Genomic DNA, 19,907 nt, shown 5'->3' on the forward strand with positions numbered 1-19,907 from the left:
GAACTGCCGATTGTTTCTCCTTTATTTGTAATTGGAACCTGCCTGATGGGTGATACTGATAGCTCATTTCCAAATCAGTTTATCTTGTGTTGTAACCTCATTAAGACTTCAGTATGTATTTGTACCTCTTTGTCAGACATTGCACAAGAGATCTGCTGACAAATAATATTTCAGTATTAAGTACCTACCGTATGTACTTACTTTATATCTGGGACCTGAAACACAAAATAGCAGAGCTTACAGTTTTAATGATTTGCAAGAAGTATCTAAAATCAGGCAATGTTTAGGGTTTTTTCCTCATTAGGAAACTGAGATTGCTTAAAAAGCAGTGGTTACAGTTTAAAGGGAGGTGGTGTGTTACTTGAAAATACACACTTAAAGATAGAAGCCCTACACATAAATTTGCACATATTTTATATACGTATATGAATTAAGTAGAATATACCATTCCTGAAATGATTCATTAGAGCTGACTGCAATGAAGTATTGGTGATGAAGCAAATCTACACGAAAAAAAGCTCAGAAGTTCTTAGACAACTGAACTGATGACTGCACAAGGATTGAGAACCCTTTGGTGGAGATATTTTTGGTGCAAAAAACAAAAACATAAACCATCCAATAAAAAATGCTATCAGAGATGAGAACTCAGAATTTAAGGAAGAACTTTGCCATCCTGGGTCTTGGGCCCTAATACCCTCTAGTTTTTGTGAGTTCTTGATAATTTAATTGAATCATCAACTAACAATTTTCTAACAAGATATTTTACACATACCGAGAAATATATGTAACTTGAAAACTGCCACTTTTACGACACGGAAAACATTTAAAAATGTCCAATTAATGACGTCCAATAAAAAAAACAAGTGTGTGCAATGAAATAGTTAACAAGGAACACTACTTAAACTAAACTGCATAAGAAACCTGGGAAAGGTATTAAGCAGAGCAGAGCCACTGACCACAGAATGAGCACAGCAGACCCGCTCATAAAGAGGCTGACTTTCCCCAGTCGGGTCGTGAAAATATAATTAACTTCAACAAAAAGGCCTGCAGAAGCAAGGCCAACAGAGGACTGTCCAAGGTTATAAAAATAAATGGAGCTCCCTGGGACTGAGCAGCCTTGTCCAATCAATGCAATACGAGGAGATGCAAAAATACTAAGTATTCTTTAGGGATGTGTAAAGATACGGAGATATTTACTCCCCAAAAGTGGCCCTTCAAGGCACTACTGGGTATGCTATTTAATTAAGATACCTCAGAATACCTTTTCAAACTGGTTTCCCATTAAACTTTGCTGCATGGAATTTTTACAATGCAGAACAGTGGTATTTAAAAAGAGTCTTGGTTGTGGAACCACTTTTGTTTTGCAGACAGCATGGTGGACACTACAGGAGTCCCCAGAGGGTAGAATTTTCCAGCCTTGCAAAACCCTGCTGGGGGCCACGTTTAAAAAAAAACAACAAGCTTTTTTTCCTTACAAGGCCTCTTCTCCTTTTCTCATATTTGCATTGAATGCGGAGGATGAAATTGGAGATATTTGATTACAGTTTCATTAGACAAGCAAAACCATTTTCCCGACAAAAAGGCCAACTACCAATTGTGCTTCAATTCAAAATTAATATTGATCTTGTAACGTGTACATGTGAAGCAAAAATAAAAACGTGATCACACTAAATCAGAAAACATCTTAAAGCTCTTTTAGCATAGCTTATAACTGACTTATTTACCCATAAAGTAATTAGCAACACTCCAGGACTGGAAAAGTGTTTTAACATTAAATGTTACTTAACCAACAAGTGGTGCAATACACTTATTTTGTCATGGATGGAAAAACAAACAGCAAAGCAAACAAAGGCAAAGGCTTATAAAAAGAATTATAATAACTCTGCATTTTCTCTGGCTTTCAGATATGAACCTGATTAACAATACTGGGAAATTAATTTAATGTTTAAAGGAGCTTGATCAATCGCACAACAACAAGTTCGGAGTCTGGCCTGGCCAGAAACCGTACCGCTTGGCTTGTTTCAGTCGGGAGGTAGAAAAAGAATCCCTCATTTTGTCTGCCAGGCTGACTGTGGCCAATTCCATCTACTCTCCCTGTAATGAGGAATAAATTACCATGAAGAGAAAGAAAACGGAAACAAAACAAACAAAAAAACAGAGCTGACACTAAGCAGGCTTCTCTTGAAAGAGAGGGATTTTCAAGGCACACAGAGCTGTGTCCTCAACTTCAAAAAGTCCTGCTGGAGCCGAGCTCTCTGGGGCTGGGGGTGATGGCCTAACCACAGCAAAGACCTGACTACAATCCACCCCTGGGTGTTTGGTCTTGCAATAAATTCTGTCAGGCTCAGAGCATTTGCCATGGCAATCACAGGCACCTAAACTCTTTAGCAACTATTGTTGTTTATGCTGCTTCTATAAGGCACAGCTTTTCCCTCTGTTCTCAGCACCAGATTCATTGACATCAATGAGCGCCATCAGGGAAGTAAAAAACAAAATCCTAGTAAATCATCAAATAGCAGCAACTGCATCAGTACCTTATTGTATATAATTGACCACAACCACCCTATTCCACTACAGAGCACTGGCTATATTTCTTTTCCATTTCTTTCCGCTCACAGCTACAATGGTACATGTCATAATCGCACAGTAGGAAAGGAAGCCGTCTCTTCCCCGTCTGATATCTCTGTGGACAGCTGTGAGGGGCTGCTCGCTGGGGCTCCTACCTTGGCAGCAGAGTTGGAGACCCCATGTGTGACGTTGCGAATCAGACCTCCCACGTTGCCGTACTTGATGAGCTCGGAGACGCCTTCGGAGACGTCATTGAGTAGGCCCATGGGGTTCCCCAAGAAATCCACGGAGCCCAGGATCTGAGCTGCCTGGCCAATCAGCTCCTGAGAAGAAAGAAATGAAATGCAAGGACACATGTTAACAAGGGAAAGAGCTACTGACATGTAACAGCATAGAATATACAAACACTGAAACGCACAGCATCTGCAGACACATCATAATTTAAAAATTCAAATGTATTGTTTGGTTTTGCCTTGCTGATTTATTGCCATGAAAGTGTTGCTTGGTGTAAAGTCAGTCTTATAGGGGTACACTGTCTAGTGTTCACAAACAGCACTGCAAATTAAGCAGTGAAAAAAATATAATTTACATTTTTGCAGTATGATCTAATTCTATTTTAGGTTTCTTCAATCTTACAAAAATGAAAACGTGTGGCACAAAGTCATTGCAATGCAATTAATTCACAAAAAGCAGTGAAACTATGTATACACAGAACTGTCAAGCTCTGGCTTGCCACACTCACCTCTTTGAAGTGTTTGAGGATGTCATTGATGATGATCTCCTGGGTTTCGTAAGGGTGCACTCTAGTGTAGGGATCCATATTGATGATTGCATCTTCAAAACGGATCAGTGGGAACCCAAGGGTGCCCTTCAGTGCCTGCAGATAAAATAAAACTTACAAATAAGAGGAGGACCAATGGTCTATCTAACTCGTCTGGCAGCTAGTAGCCGATTGTTTAAGACTCTCATTTTTCCACATTTTGGAAAAAAAAAGGAAAAGGTAACTGCTTCAGTAACAAGGCTGGGTAGCCTGTTCCACCCTCTCACAACCATTTGTGTAAAAAATGTTTCCTGGTTTCAGTTTTAAATGCACTTTTCCCATTGTGTCCATTTGCATTCTCAGGTTCCTATTTCACTGTTAGTTCAGAATAAGTCTTAATGACTGATTTAAATCTATGTATCCTAACACTATTTTTACCTTTTACTGTAATTGTTTCCTCACATTGCTGGAGAGGAAAACGTTAGATCAACACAAAAACGTTTGTTTTCACAGTTTGAGTTTCTGTGTTATTCATCTTAAATCGATAGTTTATGTTTTTGCTACCTGCATATAATACTCTACACTTCTATACTGTAATGATCATCTGCCAGCTGTTTGCGCACTCTTGAGTTTTAAATAAGTCATTTTAGATTTCCTTTATAGCTCAACAGTGCTTGCCAATCAGCCTATTTCGGAATGATCTGCAAACATCACTGCATTACAAGAATATAGGCAATTGAAATAAATTAGAAATACCAGTGGTCCTGACACAGATGGCATCACTCCAATTTAACTATTCTCCATTCTCCCCTTGTTTGTACTGTTTCCTGTCCATTAACTTGTTCATAATCCAAACACATGCATCACCTTGGAAGTCTACCACATATTACATTCCTATCCATTATTGCTGTTGCTTGTACATGTTTAGATAAACCCTGCCATTTCCAAATCCATGAAGACTATCCCCTTGAATCTTACTGCCACAAAAGTGAGTTAGAATTATATTATGGAAATCATTTAGGCTAGATAATTACTTAAATATTAGCTGCCCTTATATTGATGAGTGCTATATCGGAAATGTTCTCATTTACTACTACTACTTTAACTGGTACAATATATTGTCAATTTCTTCCTCGGTAAACACTGGCATAAAACATTCACTAACTTTATCAGCCGTTTCCCTTTTTTTATCTAAAACATTTACTGTTATTATCTCTGAGACACCATCCTGTTCTGCTCTTTTGCTGCTGTGATATTGAAAAATGTCTTCTTTGAAATATTTTTTTCTCTTTCACTTTTATCTGTGTTTGCACAATGTACTTCTTTTCAATAAAATACTGCTAAAACTGCAAGAAAAAGCCAAAGGGCTTGCAAACATTAAGTCAATTAAGCAAAAACTTAAGCTTTGATAAAAAGGTATAATGGGTAAATGCTGTCTGAAAAAACTACTGAAAATGTTAGTCATTTATATTTACACTGGTGCTAACTTCATTTATGAGAACCAGGCACTCCCTGGTTGAATCTGTGTTCTACTACACTCCAGAACACTGATAAAGAAAAAATAAATGAATCACAATGGTACCAAATATTCTCTCAGAACATGCATAAAATATTCTTCCTTAGGATTGTATGACTGAAGTATTAATTGAAGTAAACACACTACTCATTTTCAAGTGACCTTAAAGAAAAAAAGCAAATATTACAAATAAATTACAAACTGGAATAGTGACAAAAAATGACTGTCATCCATATTTAAATAAAACATTGTGATGATGCATGCTCACAAATTGATTTAATGAGAAAACCAAATCCTTGCACCACCTTGTGGCAGGCATAAAGCCTTACCAGTTGTAACTGGAAAAAAAATGGAAAAGCAAAAACTGCAGTTAAACAATGGATTTCCTTTTAATTGGAGCAGGATTCTATTCGGTCATCAACCGTACCAGCAGAAATGAAAATACCTTAAGCTCTGGAGATAGTTTGTGGGAGGTGAAGACACTCAGCTTGACTTGTGGCAGACTGATCTTCAGGTTCTCAAAGTAGTAGTGCTTTTTAGCCCCTTCATCCTCAGTTGTCTTGTCATACAGATTCTCATCCAGCTTCTCCACTTCTGTGTGGTATAGACAAAATAAGCGTGAATGAATATAAGCCCTGAAAATGGGGTCTGTGTGCTGGTATACTCCTTCACAGGTACATGAAATGATGTATTGCCTGAGCCTCATTTCTGAAGGGACTACGTTCTGCTGCAAAATGGAAGCAAGCATTCAAACATTCTTCAAAAAATAAAGCTGTGTATTCTGCCTTGAACGTAAATGCATTTCACAGTTGAGAAATGAGATGAGCAGAAGATCTTGAATCAAAAGCTGGACAAAAGAATGAGACCGGGGAACTGTAGGCAGTGAGCTGACAGAGAGCACAGCAGTGCTGCACAAAGGCAGATGGGTTCTGCAGCAGTCTAGGGACTTAGGGAAGCAGCGGTACAGTTACGCAGACAGATAGGTGCTGCAGCAGGCTAGGGGCTCAGGGAAGTGGTGCTGTTCAACTTAGTCCTTGAGCAGGCAGGGGTTAAACAGATGAATCCAAGAGACACAGTTCATAGCAGAAGGGGGGAAAATCTGATGAACATAGTCAGGGCAAAGACAGGGTCAGATCCAGGGAAGATACAGCAGGCAAGCACAAAGAGAAAGTCTGCGATACAAGATCGAGGCAAGCCAGGGTCCAAACCCAGATAACTCCACAGAGGTCCAAGCCAAGGGGTGTTACGGAAACGAGGTAGTAACTAAGCATGGGAGAAAAACAAAGCCAGGGACTCAAGAGAATACAAAGCTTGAGAGGCAAAGAACTCTCTGAACCACCTGAAATGAACAATATAGTAAATAGTCTCCAGGTGATCCAGATCTCCTTTCAAATTGGTGACTGAAGCAATCAACACTGTGACAGGTGGATGGAGCAGTGGCCAGCTGTCACATCAATGATAGCTTGCCCCGCACAGACACAGCCTTGTCAAAAGTTGACAAAGGTTATTTCAGTTTTAGTAATGTAAAGCTAACTGCGTGACTCTGCAGGTCTGTGTATTATTCCACAAAGACAAAGGAATTGTCCAGATGTGGAAAAACAAAAACAAAATCTTAGTTGTGCCTGCAAGTTTGAGATGTGTACAATGAAGGCTGTGTTAAAATCATATGTAAAAGACATCCACATACCTGATTCAGACTGTCCATAACCGAAGAAACTGAGCAACTTCAGCAAGAGTTTCTCTTCAATTATGACTGTAAAACGGCGGGCTGTCACCATCAGATGCTGGGGGAGGTAGTTAACAATTAAGAAACGGGTTTAATATGGATCTTTTCTTGTTCATTACTGACTTAATGCTTACTTGTGATGTCCATTTTGGTACAACTAAGCATTCCTCAAAAAAGTAAAACTGATGTCTAAAAATCCATACCTTTTTCATCCAGGTACAGTAATTACTATAATGGATGCATCATCACTGTATTTTTAATAGCTCGTCCTGTTGATTAATTATTCAGTTACATGTGTAATTCATGTAATTCATGTCATGCTTTACCTTGAAGAGCTCTGTGAGCTGTAGTTTACTTGGAACTTTCATGGCATTAATCTGCAAGGCTGGTCCAGTGTCGGTGGTTACAATATCACTGGGAGTCGGAGTGACGCACAATATCACTGTGTGGGTCGTTCCCAACAACTGGTTGTCCACCTATATATAAAAAAAAAACTCTAAGGCACCACTGATAGGATTCAAAAAAGCTCACATATTCTAACATCACATACTGGTAAATCAATATAACGGTTTCTATAGATCACTCTATTACGTTGTGGCATTGCATACTGTCGATTTTCTTCGAATGCAGGATCTTATGGTATTATGGTATGAATCCTAGACTACCACTGGTGAGTTATTGTTTTTGCGGAACACAGCCCGAGTTCGCTTGGTATATATGTGAAAATAGTTACTAAAGCATAGCTAGACTTTATTTGTTTTAATGTGTCGGTGGAGCAGTATGTGAGTATTAGCCATTTAAATATTTGGATATTGTGTGGTGAAGGCAAACTCGATCTTACGTTATTGTTAACATTTTTCCAAACTACTGCCAGTATTATACACCTATACACCAGTATTGGAAGAAATATGTTAATATAATCTATAGGCTTGCTCATATAATGAGAATATAGAAACACAAGACATATAAAAAATGACAGGAGGCCAGTCAGCGTATCTATTCTGTTTGTTTTCAGTAGACGATTGATCCAAGGATCATATTCAGTCCATTCTTAAAAGATCCCAGCTTCAAAAGCATGACTGGTTAACTTGATCTACATTCTTAAAACTGATATGCATAGCAAGTTGATAATCAAAGGGAGGACTGTGCTTAACTGCTGTCATAGCAATTCAAATTAATATGTGTGAGGTTGACACAATGTGTCCAAGGTTATAATGTTATTGCAATTGGTAGGCGATTAGAGCTACGATCCTGTGTTTATATTCCTGGATTATTTGCTTGAGTAGTGCAAGGTGTGTTGTGTATCCAGCCACTTAGTTCTTACAGGTAAGTACATACAGAGATGATACAGGCTTGTTATGTTCATCACAGCTCTGCAGTAGATTTATTATTACCTGGATATTATTTATATTGAGCTCCAGCACTTGGCTTGCAGTGGTGCGAGTGAAATGGACATCGATGCCTGACAATGTGGCAAATACCAGCTCCTCTGGCAGCTTGTTGACCAAAGAGAGACCCACCCCTTCCTCTAACTTCACCTCCACCTAGGGAAACAGCAACTTTGGATTACATAGACAAACTAAGAAAAGCACTCTCACGCCACTCTGGAAAAATGCATGCTAACCCAGTCTGTTCTGTTACTGTATGACCGTAGACTCTGTCTTTGATTAAACAGTAAAAAATATACAAAGGAGATATACGGCAATTCGTTAGGACAAAGTGAATGGATTATTTAAGTATTCAAGTAGTGGTCTCTGAAATTTGACAAATATATGTATTAGGTTATTTTCATCTTATAGTATGAAAATAAAGTATACACACACAGAACAAAACCACTGCCCCAGAGCGCACACTGGCTGCACCCCGAGTGATCTGTACCTCCAGTTCCTGCTCGGTGGGCCTCCGCTGCTCAGTATCTCTCTCCAGACCTTCCTCTAGACCAGGGGGCGTGCGGTTTGCTCTGCGCTGGTTGAAGTCGCTGATCTGCAAAGCAGCATCGATGCTGTTAGGACCACAGTGCCACAGAGATCAAGCTGAGCCCACTTCAGTCTGCCCTTCAGGGCATTTCTTCTGCCATATATCTGATCTTTTGTCCCAAATATTAAATCACCAAAACTTGAACTGTGTTGAAAAATGTGTTAATTACTAGGTACTTCTGGCCACATTCTGATTTTTGGATGATTTCTGAAAAGGAAATGAAACATTCAAACTCTGGGCTTTAAAAGACACAGACCTGCAAGTTTGATATTCATATCATTAATGGTTAGACATCCGATGACACTATTAGTTCAGACCGTTAAAAGAAAATAACAATAAATATGATTTAGCTACAATCACACAAAATGCTTGAAATTTCACTAAATATGAGACTGAACATGTAATACACAGGAAAATATACTGTAATTCTTGTATTTTCATCAATTAAGAACATTTTCGAAACGCATGCATGCTTTCAGTACGGAGCTATGTAATACAATTGGAACAAAACATAATCCAAGAGTCATCTGGAAACATTATTTCTGAAATTATACAGCATTACCACTTAATTTATTTAATACAGAACTTCAGCAGTACTAAAACTTACCTGCAATACTTGAGTTGGTCCATCTGGAAGAACCTGCACAGACAGCACCCCTGATCCAGGTCGCATTTTCTGATTAATGAATTGCTGTTCTGGGGCCAAATTAAGGAGACCTGAATCAGGGCCCAGGACCACCTCTGCCCCATCATACAGCCCTGACACCCCAGCCTTAACCTGAGTAGATAAAAAAGATCAAACCTGTTGAAGCAGAACGCTAACATGTTTTATTTCAATTCAGTACAATTATAGCTTTGTTTTTCCAGCATCCATGGGAAATACAGGATATTGATTTAGCAAATATGTCCTTTAGAGAAACGTTACTTCAAAATGTTCAGAAATATTCTTTAGAAATGAAATGTGTAACCTGTGACAAAATGTTGAAAATACCTTAAAATATTGTCCTACACTCGGCAATCGCATATTTACATAATATTAATTTTTATGGCCTTCATTATGTGAAAACCATTTATGTAATACTTTAACTGCTCTAATTTTAGTTAATGTAAAGTTAATTCTGTTTCCATGCTCACCAGAAACTTTGGCCTCCTCAACACATTGCATACACATACACATTGTTTTCTCTTATTTCAAGGTATTTTATTAATGTTAATTTTTTTCCCCATCCTCACGGAACAGAAATGTAAAAGTTTAACTTGAAAACACATTCCGTTGAAAAATAATATTGCTGAAAAACATTGTTAAATAAACATAAAAATCTAAAACTAAAAATGGAAAATATTACATTAAAAGATTAAATATCATACACCTAAATGTCCAGCATTCAAATATGAGTGAATTAACACTTAAATTATTTTATGATTATTTCCAGTCTTCCTCTGTCGATTTCCTTGGCTATTTTCCACAGTGAAATACCCATCTATTTTTTCAAACAAGATACCGTATATACTGTAGGTGAAATATCTACAGATCGAGTGAGGAAGGAGTAATTTATGCAGATGTCGAGAGACAACAGGATCCGCATAATAATGGAAGAAAGGGCCGAAATACTAGCAGGCCGTTCACCTGGCTTATTTGGCTACTAACAGCTAAATGATATGGGAATCTGGGTAACTTCTTCCAGTTCCAATTCCTTTGTGGAAAGGTGCCCCTTGTACTCAATTTTAAAAGCATTCCCTCTTAGTTTCCACTCCTTTCTGATTCACTCTACTTCCTACGGAAGTCAACCCGTTAGAAAGGAACAGACTGAGAGACAGATGAGAGCAGTCAAAGCACGGACAAGACAGAAAAGGCCACAGATACTAGAAAATCGGAAATCTGTGACTGTGCTGGGGGGCGGGAAAGGAGATGATCTGGACTGCCTAGAGTGACAGACAAAAAAAACGCCGGGTGGGGTCCGAGACTTACCTGCACTACCAGTCTGGGAAGCCCACAGGTCAACATCCCTGAGCTAAAGTGCCACGTCTGGGTGGTGCTGCGCCGAGAATCCGGTCTCCTCAACATGAGAGGCTCGTAACTGGAACAGCCAAGAGACAGGGGACACAGGGGACATTCTTATCTCTCCCATATCCATGGCAGCCAAATACCAGTCCTCTCACAGAGACAGCCAGGCTGTTCACAGCTTGTCCGGCATGTTTATTCATTTCACTTGGTTAGTAAAAACAAGCTTTATCTTCATCATTCCCTTATGAAGCAGACAATTGCAAAGCTCCACTTCTTAAATTACAGATTAGAAGATAGGGTTCTTTCAGTGCGGTGAGGTAGACTAACGTTTCACGAGCCCCATTCTTCGGGATCTGAAAACTCCCGAGAGTTGGGAGTTGTCCCCATTTTCCACCCTGAACAATTCCTGGCATTAAGTGAAGGCACAGAAACGCAGTGCGACCCAAGAGAGAAGGCAGATCCGAAGAGAGGTGATGTAAAGTAGGTCCTCACCTGTTGTCGGTGACGGCGGCCAATCCGGCGATGTCTAGAACAAGGGAGGACTCGAGGGGGCGTGGCTGGGCGGGTTTACTCTGGGGGGGGGAGGAGCCTTCATGACACAGCATTCCGGTACCGGTCATGCGCCACAGCTGAGATCGCTTCCCAGGCTCCTGAGAGACAGAAAGAATGTGCACGCATATGAGAGACAATAAATGAGAGAATGAAATTGTTTGTGACTTCCTGCAACTACTTGAAATGTGCTCTTTCTGTGTTTACGTTCTGCGGCAACATAAATCTGACATAAAATCAAAAGAAACAAATATGCAATACAAAACTGCACCATGTTATTCAAAGTGTGAAAACAGAGAGACGGATAGTGCAGGACTTTACCTTTTTCTTGAGAATGACTCTCTGGGTCTTTGTTTCAACATCAAGCACCAGTTCAGCACAGCGAATATCCCTTTTCATCCCCACTGGTCTTTTTCCTTCCTCTGGGCTCCTTAAGATCCAAATGTCAGCTTGTTACAAACAACCCTGTGCATTCACAAACATGTAGTGTGCATCTAAGCACTGGACACAGACTATTGACTCATTGGCCATACCCAAAGCAGATATTACTCTTTTAGATTTACTTTGCTAGAAGTTAACAGTAGTGAAGTGATTCTGCTATAATCTGGGGGCTAAATGAATTCTTAAAGATTAACATGGATCATCAATTCACTGTTACAAAATACTTGATCAAAACCACCCATTTCCTTTTAAATAGGCACCACTGATTCCAGCACAGTCAGCGAATGATAGACCCATCAATCTCTGGATTTAAGAGCTTAATGTAGAAGCCAGCCTGAACCATACTATTACAACACAACATCATTCTGTACATACAGTACTGCTCTTTAGATATGAGTAATGCATTTATCCTAAGTACAGTAATACATCACATAACTGTGAACTTAATGAAGTTTGCTCAAACAACTAGACACTATAACTAGCAGATGGTGGAGGAGGGGTGGTCCCATGACAAGGTAGGAGACGCGTACTTGGAAAACGTGTAGGCTGCAGCAATGTAGATGAAGTTCTCATAGTACAGCTTGTTGTACTCCCGGAAACTGTTCATGTCGGCAGTGACCTCGGAGGATCCAGCCCCCTTGACAGTGAGGCTGAGGAAGGGAGGCAGGGTGGGCTCGTCACAGGCGTAGTCCAGCTTTGCCCCAGCCTTAACCTCGGTGTGCAAGCGCAGGTCAGCCACCCCATGCTGCCAGAACTGGATAGGCACCTATAAACAGGTTCAGAGCACTCCTGAAAACTGTTCTTGACACCATTCACATCTGGGACAGTAACATTTACATTCTGTCATTCAATGTATTCAAAATGAGAAGTTTTTGTGTATGTACTTCTAATACATAATACTTTTAATTACTAATTACTTACTTCCGGGATAACTATACTATTTTCATACCATAACCAACTTTTTGAATTTTGTACAGAATAGACAGATGTCGATCAGGCAGATACATCACCGATTTCGATCAAATCCTTACTGTAGTAGCATGCTGATATGGAAACTGCATTTCAGTAGCCTACGAAAGGGACATCATAACTGGAGAACTGACCTCAGATGAGTTGTCAATGCGAAAAGGTGGGGGCAGCTGGTCTGTGTCACTGAAGGAGATGCGGTACGTCGCCCCCTTCAGGGTGATCTCTGCTCGCAGGAAGAAGCAGTTTCCCAGAGTGTCCCTTCGAAATAAAAAGATTAAAAAACGTGCAGAGATTACCACAGTGCCACACGCTATTCATTTAAAATTATAGCTCTGAATCCTATCAGTGCTAGTCAGCTTTTGCTCCAAATGGAAAACAATACAAATCAAAATCCTCTTTGAGCAGCTATATTTCCACAATACATTACACACTCAGTCAGTATCATTCATGAGCATCCCAAATGCAGTTCAAAACTGGAGAAATGAGCGATGTCAGTGTTCACATTTGGATGTTAAAAAATGAAAATGCTGACCTAGGGGGCTGGTTAAGGTTTTGTATTTCATTCTTATTGGCAGTAATTTAGTCATTAAGAATCAATTAAGTAATTAACATTATGACTGAATAATAGTTCTGTCATTGAATGGAGTGGAAGAGCCTAGGTTGCCTACCACTATAGTGCTGTGCATTAAGTGAGAAATCAGCATTTACCTCATGTTGACATGGAAAGATTTGGGTTTGTTAACTTCAAACCCTCCAGACCAGGTGCAGTTTGGGACGTCCATCAGCCGCACGCACAAGAGCTGGTCATAGTCGTTCCTGGGCCAGTGAAAGACTACGCTAGAGCCTGGAAGTGTAGAGATATAGCCATCGGGATTGACGGTGCCCTACAAAACACAATGTCAAACAGAACTCAAAACAATGTCTGCGCTTGAAACCTACTGTAGAGTACTTGTCCCTGAGGCTATTAAAATACCTATTCAATTAAGAAGGCTCACCTTTCCTCGGGCAAACTCGCGCTGAGAGAAGGCCAGCTTGTGGGAGGACTTGTTGTCGAGCAGGTAGCGAGGGGCAAAGGTCACAATATGGGTGTCTCTGTAGCGACCTTTACCCTTCCTCACATTGATACCTGCAAATCACATCCTTAGTGTCAAAGGCCAACAATCGATGCTCTATCAACAAAATCAGCAGGCTCAGTTATTAGAGAACTGTAATGTATTACAGTGTAGGAATTTCAATATTATTACAACTATTTTAAAAGATGGTCGTAGACTTTTTCAATAACAAAAAACAACGAGAGATGCATTTGTATCCGTAACAATAGGGCACCCCAAATCTATAGCAATGTTATTTTACTATGTACTGAACGAAATAATTACTGTTTGATAAACTACACCTACCATATTTGACAATATATATTTTAAACAGAGATGTGTTGTTTGTCTCAAGTGGTTAACGTGCAATTTTACAGACCTATCGAATGCAATGGAATGAATCAAGGAACAGAATGAAAATTGCATCAATTTCTGTTATACACTGATTTCACCAGGCCGCTCCACACTGGTCCAATAGATGGGCACCTTGCAGAAGAAGAATCCCAAGGCCTTTGGAACAGCCCCACAGCCTCCAGGACATCAGATGCATAGGCACAGCCAGGGAGTATTCATAATTGCCTTTCCAATGACTTTCACGATTCATCTATAAGAACCCCTGTTGCTGCAAGTTCTGAACTGGACAGATGGATGTCCATTTTGTATTATAGGCCCAGAACACAACCAAAAGCTGAATAGGATGGAGCCAAGCGGCTCCCCAGGGACTTGCCAATGTTGTAGATGAGTCCTGGTCGGTTCCCATGCTGGATAACCTTGACAGCTCTAACTCCACTTCCCCCATCCAGAGAGAAGCCCTGGCACCATCCTGGCACACCTTCAGGGTGAATACCCTTCCCGATGCGCATGGTACACCTGCGTGACCACGAGAGAGACACTGACATTCAGATACATCCATGTAAAAGATGAGAGATTGCTCCATTCTCTGTAGAAACACAGGGAAACAGTACGGTGACAACAGAAAGACTGTAAGAGAAGCAGCGTCGGGCACTCACATGCTGGGCTGCTCTTTGTCAGTATAACAGAACAGTAGTGGGCTGAGGCTGCGTGCCATCTCATGCTCTTCAAACTGCCCAGCTGCGTCTGTCTTTCCGTTGTCCTGGCGAAAAATGAGTGGCAGTCCTGGGAGAATAAAGAAAGTAGCAGTAAGAGGACCGAGATGTCCTCCTCCCCACCGATAGCAGGTGTGTGTTGAGTTTACTAGAGCACTACGGCTGCCACTGCATCATCCAGATGGACGCTACACATTGGTGGTGATGGAGGGGAGTCCCCATTATCCATAAAGCACTTTAAGTGGCGTGCCCAGAAAAGTGCTATATAAGTGTAAAGAGCTATTATTATTAACATCTTACAAAAATATCAATAGCATCAATAACAGTGCTCTCATATCAGGTATCCGTGCAGTGCCTAGCAATGAAAGAAATTCAAAACATCTGAAACTAAATAGTTCTAGGTGAAACTGAAGAGTGAAACATTGTAAGAACAAAGTAAGGCATGAGCAAGACCAAAAGATACAAATTATGAAAACAGAACACCTATGTGAACAGCATAGGTTCTTATAATTCTTCTTAGCTTTGTGAATAACATAAGAAGCATAAATGAGTCAGAAATTTAAGAACAGCGACGTTACATGGAATTTCTCTATTAGGGCTGGTAGTTTAAAGGCAAGGCTGCAGAGGCACCAAGGGTGGCATACCAGTCTTATTGATGAGCCAGTAGGGTGCAGATATGAGGATCTTGAGCGCCCCCTGTGCACGGAAGACTATGCGAATGGTCAGACACAGCAGCCGTTTGCTGGTATCATACAGCCGCATTCGCACCACATAGTTCTGGGTGCCAGGAGGTATCAGTAACTCCTTACACACAGGAAAATTCTCCAGCAACACCCCTGAAAACAGACAGAGGACAGTGAGGTTAGCAGCTGTGAAGCAAGTATCAGATGGCATACAGCTACTGTACTACTAAATGATAAGACCAGTTTGGAAGATCAAAGTCAAAGCACACAATCCAAGCAGACCCAGCTATGTGCAACTCATACAGACATATACTAGGATCTGAAAGTCAATGACACATCTTTTTCACCATGTTTCATGTTTTCTCCAACAAAGTCCAATGTTAAACAAATACTTAAAATAGCAAAACTACACAGCTCCGACTCAGTTCTTTGGGTATAAAAAGTCACATTTCTGTTTTGCAGAGAATAATAAACGTATGTTTTGCAAATCCTTTGATACAGCATTATTGCTCATAATGCAACTTTTACAGTATGCTCAAATTATTGTACACAACCGGAATAATTTAAGAACTTTCATGGGGTTACAAGTTAGAGAGCGCTCTGTGGATTGCCCAAAGGAGGACAGTGCCCTCACCCAGTTCAATGTTCTGAGAGGTGTCGGCAGCATGCAGGACAGCTTCCTTGCCAGGTTTCATGGAGCCCTTGATGGGCGTGCCCTTAATGTAGTAGATGAGATCACAGGGCAGCAGGTTTACCAGCACTAAAGTGGGGAGCAGGTAGATTGTGTGGCCTGGCTGGCGATAGATCTGCTTGGCGCCACCTGACGCCGTCTTGGCAGGTTGCTGGTCAGGGTAGTTGTCCTTCTTTATTACGACACAGAACCTGAGAAGGAAGGAAAAATCGTCAGATGAAAGTGGGCGTAAAAAATTAAAACCTGGAACGCTTTTGTCTTTAAGTGACTCTTGAAGACATTCTCCCACTGGAGCTGAACGAACGTGAGACCAGTTTATTTAAAGAAGGAAAAAAAAGTCTTTTTACATGGCATCCTGAAAAAGAACGGTGGGAAAAGAGATCTTCAAACTACAAAAAAAAGAGCTGAAAGTTACCATGTTGTAAAATCAAACTGAACAAGTAAAACTGGAGAATACACACATCTGAGCATGCCATTAAGAAGAGAAAATTCTTCACATTTAGGGCAAACAGATCAACAGTTCCCTCTAAGAGGGAAGAACATTCTCTTGTACAAACTTGCCCAGGACAATTCTGTCCCCTACCAACAAGGGCAATCCATCAGTTCATCAGTGTGCGTTCAAAGCCTGCAGCTCCCTGCCCAGCCAGGATCTGCGCCTTTACCTGAAACTACGTTTGAGGTGCTCCTCAAAGTCAGCAGAGTGGCATTCCCTCTTGGTGCTGCTGACTTCACCAGGCCGCTCCACGCTGGTCCAGTGGATGGGCACCTTGCAGAAGAAGAGACCCAGGCCTTTGGGACGGGCCTGCAGCCTCCAGGAGGTCAGATGCAGAGGCACAGCCAGGGAGTCACCAGGCAGGATGGGTGGAAGCACCACAGGCTCTGTCATGATTATATATATTATTCAACCCATATCATTTGGACAATTCTCTTGATAAAAGGCAATACATGTGTTCGTAATTTGGACTAAAATGAAATGTACTATACGAGATGCTTAGATGTTATTCCTATATGTTGGAATTTGTTAGGATTTTGAAGTATCCATATTCTTGAAGTGCTCCCATTAAAGCGTAATACAAAAACTCACTATCTGGCGCTGACGGACTATCCAGACGGACCTCCATAGGAACCTCCAGTCGGTTCTTAACCATCAGTGCAGAGCGTACAGTGATCACCTTGCGAGCGCTGCCTTCCATAGTGATTGAGAAGACCACTCTCACTGGGGGCAGAGCTGAGAACTAGACACAGACCACATACATTAATATCCATATACACTCTACTAATGAAGGTGGCACCAGGGCACTAACATACTTTAAAACGCACATCTGGCTAAATCTATTTTAGGTAAAAGCACAGAATTTGTTTCAGTAAATCTTTACCTGAAAAACTATCAATTCCATACTGACATTTGTGTAAATTTACAGAACTCATACAGAATAATAACTCTCCTTAGGCTTCTTGAAACACTCTGATGCAATGTAAATGATGGACAATGGACTTACGTAGACATGGGGGTGAATGATATTGGTTCGACTGACAGGGCTCCCAACCTGGAAGAGAAAGGACAGCCCTACAATAAGGAGAACTGAACAGGATAGAAAGACTGCTCCATGCAGCAGTCTATCTGCTGGGTGCTCTGAAAGCCAAGACACAAATGACTCCATACATCTTGTAGCACAATCCGCTAACAATGTCATCTGCATGCTGGAAGCTGTCAAATTAATTCTAAGTGATATATAATTGCTGGGTTATTGGATTTTCAATACCAGCAGCGATTCAAGAGCCTGACAACTGACAATTGCATGTGACTCAAATTGCTTAAGATTAACCATAACTCACATTAAGCAAAAGAACAAGAGTCGGCACGCGGCACAATTGAGGTGTTATTAAATCAGTAAGACCTGAAACAGATGCCATAGTATTTTAAAAGGAAATTTCCAACAAGCAGATTGAAATTTGCTGCCATTTAGGAATGATTAACAGTTTTGAATTAAATGGTTAAAAGATAAACTTTTAAGTAAAATGAGCATTCAGTACAAACTGCAGGTATTAAGGTTAAATCAAAATAGACCGAGCTGTGCTCTAGTTAAACTAAAGTATACAGAACTGGGGCTTTCTAACTGATATTGTATGGATGCTCAATCAAGCAAGCATATTGGTGAATTGCAGAAATCAGGTAAAAATCTGAAGTATGGCACTGCAGTGCGTAAACTAAGAACACGTCTTCAAATCCAACTCCAACACACTCACCGTATTGGAGGGATTGTTGCGATCAGGAGCAGCATATCGGAAAAACACCCCGACTTTGTCCACAGACACCGGCTTCACCTGCTCCCATCCCCCAACTCGAACCAGCAGCTGGTGCAACTTCAGCTCATGGGTGTGTCTGGAGGAAAGAGCAGGGGGACAAATACAGTCAGTCTTGTCCCCAGTCACCCACCCATAGCCCTCTCTCTGATCCTACTGCTGTCATCCCAATGCCAATAACACATCGATTGTTCAGTCCCTGCCCACACACACCTGTGTCTCAGTTTTTCTCGGGCCTGAAACACAAAAGGAATCTCCTCTCCTGGCAGGACTTCGCGCCACTGGCTCACATTATGGGTGTCATCTGAGCCTGTCCCATGTGCATCAGAGATGGAATCCACACTCCCACTGTGAGACAGCGCCACCCTGGAGGCGAACACGAGAAATAAGGGCACTGCATTGATCAGGATTAAGGAAGGACATCGCCGTGATGCGATGCTGGCTCACCTCGTAGGGGTGGTTGTGAGGGTGGCGAACCACATGGTGCAGCCAGTGTTGTTCCGCAGAGCATAGGGTACGAATGGCTGCCTCCTCTTTGACATTTTCACATCCGCTGAAAATCCAATCAAGACACAAGGGACACATCAACACGGTGTGCTCTACAAACGAACAACAAGGAGTACTATATAGATTCACATCAACATCAAAATACAAATTTATTTCACATTAACAAACTTTGGTATACCCTCCTTCCAATTCAGAATGTAAATGAAATAAAAAACAACAGAAAAAATGTCAAAAGAATCTGAAAACCCAACATGATCTAATTCTCCAACTTTGTTATGAAACAAAATACGAGGTTAATGACATAATGCCAAGCCTGCTCCAACGAATTCCTAGATTAAAGGCACAATCAAAGAACAGGAAAACACTGTGTTGTGTACCAATTGTTTGAATCATAGTTCATATACAAAATTAAGTTCCTAGCCCAAGGTATCACATCTGTTTTCAATAAAAGCTGTACTACAAAGACTAGAACTATGATCAGGAAGAAAACTTCCGTTCTGACCTACAGTTGTTCAGCTCTATACCCACAATCCTTCAGGACTCACACCTAACCCACTCATGCTCAGATATTTAAAATTAAGTGTAGCTAAATATGAGGCAAAGTCCCTCAATAAACATTCATAAATTGTATTTCAAATTAACCTTAGCTAATTTAAAATATATATATATACATTTTTTAGTCAAGTATTAAGAATGCACAACTGTTATAACACACCTCATTATGTTTCTACTGCAGAAAATGTCCACATGCTGGAATCAATACATAAACCAACCTGGATTCTCCTTGAATGTGACAAACAACATGAATAACTGCACTTGGTGATGAGGTGAAGAACTGCTCTAACATATATTAAAAAGTAAGGACTTCAGAGCATACGAAAACTGTTAAGAAACTTAAAAAAAAAAAATCCCATAACCCAAATGCTAGAAAAAGATTAAAAGAAACTATTAAACTGAATTTAGTGAAATACCATTTCTTGAACACATTATAGAGGAGAATGAAAGTGCCATTCAATTTCATCCTGTGTTCCTTTTTAAAGTGCGCCACTATCC

General features: G+C 40.6%; 1 protein-coding gene across 1 annotated transcript in view; it reads right to left on the reverse strand.

Annotated features, from left to right (window-relative positions):
* Positions 1-19,907, reverse strand: part of vps13d (vacuolar protein sorting 13 homolog D) — an 85,481-nt gene that overhangs the window by 23,326 nt on the left and 42,248 nt on the right. The window contains exons 41-65 of the mRNA XM_088938314.1: positions 18,795-18,900; positions 18,561-18,713; positions 18,291-18,426; positions 17,543-17,590; positions 17,128-17,278; positions 16,706-16,922; positions 15,987-16,234; positions 15,314-15,505; positions 14,613-14,739; positions 14,330-14,472; positions 13,507-13,637; positions 13,220-13,395; positions 12,646-12,769; positions 12,073-12,308; positions 11,423-11,531; positions 11,045-11,202; positions 10,517-10,625; positions 9,155-9,325; positions 8,449-8,553; positions 7,965-8,114; positions 6,897-7,046; positions 6,532-6,628; positions 5,290-5,438; positions 3,311-3,445; positions 2,724-2,891 (exon numbers count right to left, since the gene is read on the reverse strand). Of these exons, the coding sequence (XP_088794440.1) occupies positions 2,724-2,891; positions 3,311-3,445; positions 5,290-5,438; positions 6,532-6,628; positions 6,897-7,046; positions 7,965-8,114; positions 8,449-8,553; positions 9,155-9,325; positions 10,517-10,625; positions 11,045-11,202; positions 11,423-11,531; positions 12,073-12,308; positions 12,646-12,769; positions 13,220-13,395; positions 13,507-13,637; positions 14,330-14,472; positions 14,613-14,739; positions 15,314-15,505; positions 15,987-16,234; positions 16,706-16,922; positions 17,128-17,278; positions 17,543-17,590; positions 18,291-18,426; positions 18,561-18,713; positions 18,795-18,900 (3,689 nt within the window). The remainder of the gene's footprint in view (positions 1-2,723; positions 2,892-3,310; positions 3,446-5,289; positions 5,439-6,531; positions 6,629-6,896; positions 7,047-7,964; positions 8,115-8,448; positions 8,554-9,154; positions 9,326-10,516; positions 10,626-11,044; positions 11,203-11,422; positions 11,532-12,072; positions 12,309-12,645; positions 12,770-13,219; positions 13,396-13,506; positions 13,638-14,329; positions 14,473-14,612; positions 14,740-15,313; positions 15,506-15,986; positions 16,235-16,705; positions 16,923-17,127; positions 17,279-17,542; positions 17,591-18,290; positions 18,427-18,560; positions 18,714-18,794; positions 18,901-19,907) is intronic.

The sequence above is a fragment of the Atractosteus spatula genome, chromosome 20 (assembly GCF_055471065.1).
Source record: "Atractosteus spatula isolate fAtrSpa1 chromosome 20, fAtrSpa1.hap1, whole genome shotgun sequence".
Taxonomy (NCBI): domain Eukaryota; kingdom Metazoa; phylum Chordata; class Actinopteri; order Semionotiformes; family Lepisosteidae; genus Atractosteus; species Atractosteus spatula.